The 5,506-nt window shown below is 14.6% G+C and overlaps 2 protein-coding genes across 2 annotated transcripts; one reads left to right on the top strand and one right to left on the bottom strand.

The window, feature by feature from the left end:
• Window positions 1-2,409: 2,409 nt before the first annotated feature.
• PRSY57_0417300 (60S ribosomal protein L7ae/L30e, putative) lies at window positions 2,410-3,099 on the top strand (the record flags this gene model as incomplete). The annotated part of the gene is made up of 1 exon (XM_012906029.2): window positions 2,410-3,099. One exon carries the CDS (start codon window positions 2,410-2,412, stop codon window positions 3,097-3,099), a length of 690 nt encoding a protein of 229 aa, XP_012761483.2.
• Window positions 3,100-3,850: 751 nt separating this feature from the next.
• On the bottom strand, window positions 3,851-4,819 carry PRSY57_0417200 (apical merozoite protein; the record flags this gene model as incomplete). The annotated part of the gene is made up of 1 exon (XM_012906028.2): window positions 3,851-4,819. One exon carries the CDS (start codon window positions 4,817-4,819, stop codon window positions 3,851-3,853), a length of 969 nt encoding a protein of 322 aa, XP_012761482.2.
• Window positions 4,820-5,506: the final 687 nt, after the last annotated feature.

Raw genomic sequence — 5,506 nt, 5'->3', positions numbered from 1 at the left:
TTTTTTTTATTTTTTTTTAAAAAAATTTTATTTTTTTTTTTTTTTTTATTTTTTTTTTTTTTTTTTTTTTTTTTTTTTTTTTTTTTTTTTTTTTTTTTTTTTTTTTCCTAGTAACAAACAAAAAAAAAATCCTCAAGAAAAGTTGACAAAAAATCTAACCACAAAAAATTAATTTTGAGAACAGATAACAACAATATGATATAAAGAATATCATGGCAACAACAAAAATTAACCAATAAAATATAAATAAATAAATAAATAAATAAATATATATACATATATATATATATATATATAATAATCAAGTTAGGCAAAAGAACATAAAAAATTAAACAATATGTATAAATATATAGCTTAAGAAATAAAAAGATAACTTTTTAAAAGACACACATAAGAAGAACAAAAAAAATAAAAAAAATAAAACATAATAAATAAATAAATAAATAAATGAATAAATATATATATATATATATATATATATATATATATATATAAACAATTTTATTGCCACGTTCACTTATTTACAAATACAATGTTAATAATAAGACAAATTATACAACTTAATGAAACATAAATATATATACATAACACAAAAAAATAAAATATATATAAATACATACATATATTTTATAGAAACACCTTTGTGAAATGTGTACTATCTTCTTCTTTATTATTTCTTCATTTTAAAAACATACAAATATAAATACACATACATATATATATAAATATTCAATGAATTAATTAAAAAATAGGATAATTAGATGAGCTTTATTTTCTATTATTACATTTAATTACAACCAAAAAAAATAAACAATATGTATATATGTATCCATATATTTCTAATATTTTAAAAATAATACATATGTAATAAAGCATATGCTATATTTTAACCATTTTACATAAAAAATATACAATTATATATATATATGAATATGTTAATATATTAATATTTGTAAATTTTTTTTTATTTATTTTATTTTATTATTATTTTTTTTTTTTTTCTTTAATTTCTATGATTTTGAAAATTTTAAGAAATACATATTTTTACAAAAGAACAAAATTGTTATCAATGGACTATATATATATATATGGAGAATATAATTTCGCACGTTCAAAAAAAAAAAATAATAAAATATAAAATAAAATAAAATAAAATAAAATAAAATAAAATAAAATAAAATAAAATAAAATAAATAAATAAATAAATAAATAACACAAAAAAAATGACATAAAACAAATATATAATTATAAAAAAAAAAATACATATATATAATAGAATGATGAAAAAACAAAAGAAAATGTGGGGAAATAAATATTTGCATAATGTTTTTAAAAAAATATATATAATATATATATATATATTATATTTGTATTTTATTTTATTTTATTTTGTTATATCCTGTAAAAAAGAAAATAACATAATGTTAGAAAAAATATGTGAATTACTTTTTTTCTTATTATTTTTATAAAAAAGGAAGAATAATAAAAATAAAATAATAAAAATAAAATAATAAAAAATAAAAGATATATTATTTATAAGAGCATAAGTAAATTCTACGCATATTAAAATAATACATATATATAAAATATATATTATTATATTATGTATATATTATATATATATATATATAAATGTATTTTTATTTTTATTTTTATATTTATATTATTTTATTATTTTCTATTTCCTTTTATTTTTTTCCATATATTCTTCTATTCACCTTCCCAAAAAAAAAAAAAAAAAAAAAAAAAAAAAAAAAAAAAAAAAAAAAAAAAAAAAAAAAAAAAAAAAAAAAAAAAAAAATAAAGAAACAAAAAATAAAGAAAAAAAAAATAAAGAAAAAAGATATCAAAGGATATTTTTATATTATATATAATATATATATTATAATAATATCATATTATATTTATAACATATATATGATATAGATATAAACCTTAGTATATATTTATAATATTATATATATATATATATATATATGTAATATATATAACGTATTTTTTCGTAGATATATTAAATTAACATATTTTATAAATATATATTATTATATATATATTATTATATATATATTATATATATATATATATAATATAATATTAATTAATTCCTTTAATTTTATTTTGATTTATATATTTTTCAAAATTTATATAGAACGCTATAAAAAAGAGTTAAAAAAAAAAAATTATAAATAAATATAAAAAAAAATGTTTAAATGTTGATAAAATAAACATAATAATAAATTATAGTGATAATATAATAAACTTATGAATCAATAATTGAAAACATTTCTTTTCTATTCTCAAAAAAAAAAAAAAAAAAAAAAAAAAAAAAATTTATATATATATATATATATATTTATATATATTATATTTCTTGAAGAGCATCATTATTTTATACAATTTTTAATAAATATGAAAGAAGATATAAATAAATTAAAAAATAATAACGACAGTAATTTAAGCAATGATGAAGAAGAGCACAGTGTAGATGATGAGGGCTCCATTAACAAGGATGATAATAATAATAAAGAAAAGAAAAAAGGTTATGAAAAGATTATAGAAGATATAAAAGAAGAAAATAAAAACTCTTATGTATCAAAAATAAGTGAGCCAATGTTAAAAAAGAAATATTTAAAAAATGTTTTAAAAATATTAGATTATGTTTATTATGCAAAATTAAATAGTTCTCAAATTTTAAAAACAAATAATTCTTTAGATGAAGAAAAACAAAAATTATTAAAAAAAAAATTAATAGTTATAGGATTAACACAAGTAATTAAATGTATAAGAAAAGGATATAGTGGTATAGTACTTATTGCAATAGATGTGTTCCCAATAAATATTATATGTCATTTACCTTCATTTTGTGAACAATATAAAATCCCATATACTTTTGTAACAACGAAAAATAAATTAGCTCATCTATGTAAACTTAAAAGATCTATAACATGCTTATTTATTTTAAAACCGGATATTCATATATCAACATTTGAACAAACAATTAATCAACATTGTCCCAAAAAAAAAATACATAATTATCAAAAGTTGTATGACAAGTTAATATCCGGCGTAAAAAAAAATCACCCCTTTTTTCAATCCTAACAACAACAGGGAGGAAAAATATAAATAAATAAATAAAAATATACATATATAAAAAAATATATATATATAAAAATATATATATATAAAAAAATATATATATATAAAAATATATATATATATATATATATGTGTGAATATACATTTATATCATTTTTTATTTATTTACATGTATATTTTTTTTTTTTCTTTTCTTTTCTTTTTTTTTTTTTTTTGTATTTGTACCTTTGTCTATTAATTGTATATTTTTAAAAAATTAAAAACAAAAATTTTCATTTTTATAAGTCTTACCAATTTATTTATTTTTATAAATCCACATTTCAGCATATATAATGAAAGAATTCGTAAATGTTTCTATTTATTATATATTTTTTAAATATGTCACATGACTTTATAATTCTTTTTATTTTTTTAAATAAAAAGGCCTTAATTAATTAGGGGGATCCTTATTATTTTATAGTAACAACATATATGTATATATATATATATATATATATATATATATTATTATGTTTAATTTTAAAAGTGGAAATAATTTTTTATTTAAAAAAAAATACCATGTAGGGGTTTTTCAAAATGATAATAATCTTATAAAATAGATATAGCTATAAATACATTAATACTTATTATATATATATTATATATATATGTATATATTTTTTTTTTTTTTTTTTTTTTTTTTTTTTTTTTTTTTTTTTTTTTTTTTTTAATATTTCGTTTATATAAGGTTATAATATTAAAACATGTTTTTGTGTTATAAAATTAAAAGTATTAACAAAAAAATTATACAAGTTAATAATAGATGATTATGAGTAGAGTAACCACTATGTATATTATTATTGTCTTGTTTTATAACTTCATATTGCTTATCTTTATCTTGAACGTTTTGTAAATAATTGAAAATATTATATTTGTCATTATTATTTATATCATCCTTCATGCTGTTCTCTTGGTTATCATATAAATTTTTTTTTTTTTCGTTTAAGAGATAATCTGATGAAGATGGAAGAAAATATAACAAATTTTCAGAAAATAAATCATTTTGTTGTTTTTGTAATTCTTTTATATCGTTAATATTTTTTATTTCTTCTGAGAGTGTATGATTTAAAGAAGCTATATTATTTAATAATTGGCTTTTAATATTTTTTAAAATATTTGATTTCTCTTCAATATTATTAACAGACTCTAACCATTCATGAATTTCTTTTTGTAATTTTTTTGAATGCTCTTCTAATATTTGAATATCTTCACTGCTTTTCTTCTCTTTATTTAAATATTTATTATTTTGTATCTCTTTTATTATATATTTTTTTAAATCATTATTTTCATATATTTCATTTCTCTCTTTTTTATCTATATGTTCTTTTAAATCATTATTTAATATCTTAAGGTGATCCATATGTGCTCTTAAACTTTCAGAAAATTTCTTATCATGCCCATTATGATAATAAGGCTGATGCTTATTATTATTAAATTCTTTATCATTATTAACGTGGTGATGATTAATGTTTAATTCTATAGCTTTATGTGCAACAAACGTATCCCCCATTTCTTTCGATATCCTTTTATTTAATACATTTTCTTCATTTGTCTTTTTATTAAAATAACTCTCAAAATTTATATTCTCTTTATCGTTTAATTTTATATTATTACACTCACACGAAAAAAATGGGAAAAATATACACAGGTAAAAAATGGACCCCTTCAAAAATGTACCATACATCATAAAAAATAAAAGGACTTATCAAAAAAAATAAAACATAAAAAAAAATATATGCATATATATATATATATATATATATATATATATATATATATATATATTTAAGTCTTTATTATGTAGGTCATTAATTCATGTTTATCTTTTTCTTATATGTAATATTTATCTTATTATTTCTTTCTTAAAATATTATACAATAGTAAAAAGATAAAGAACATAAAATTTTTCATAAAAAGTTAATTCGATATATCTGTAATTTTTCATTTTTGTCCTTCTCCTTATTAGAAGAATTTTCTCTCTACATAAAAAAAAAAAAAAAAAAAAAAAAAAAAAAAAAATATATATATATATATATATTTAAATATATATATATTAAAAATTATTGATTGTTTTTAAATAAATTCTACATGTGTAACATATGAATATATATAAATATTAAGATATTATTAAAAAAATTATTAGAAATACATTTTTATGAAACTTTTAATAAGTAATATATTTAATAAAAACATATAATACACAAAATATAGAACTAATTGAATTTCTTTTTTAAAATATTGAATATATTGGAGATAAATGAAGCAAATATAAATTATAATAATATTATATGAATACCATATTGTATATGTATTTATAAATTGATTTTTTTAAAATTAAATATATTTATATGTATATATGTATATATATATG

This window comes from Plasmodium reichenowi, chromosome 4, assembly GCF_001601855.1.
Source record: "Plasmodium reichenowi strain SY57 chromosome 4, whole genome shotgun sequence".
Lineage (NCBI taxonomy): Eukaryota > Apicomplexa > Aconoidasida > Haemosporida > Plasmodiidae > Plasmodium > Plasmodium reichenowi.
The sequence above is the reverse complement of the archived record's forward strand: the minus strand, read 5'-3'. Positions and strand labels throughout refer to the sequence as shown.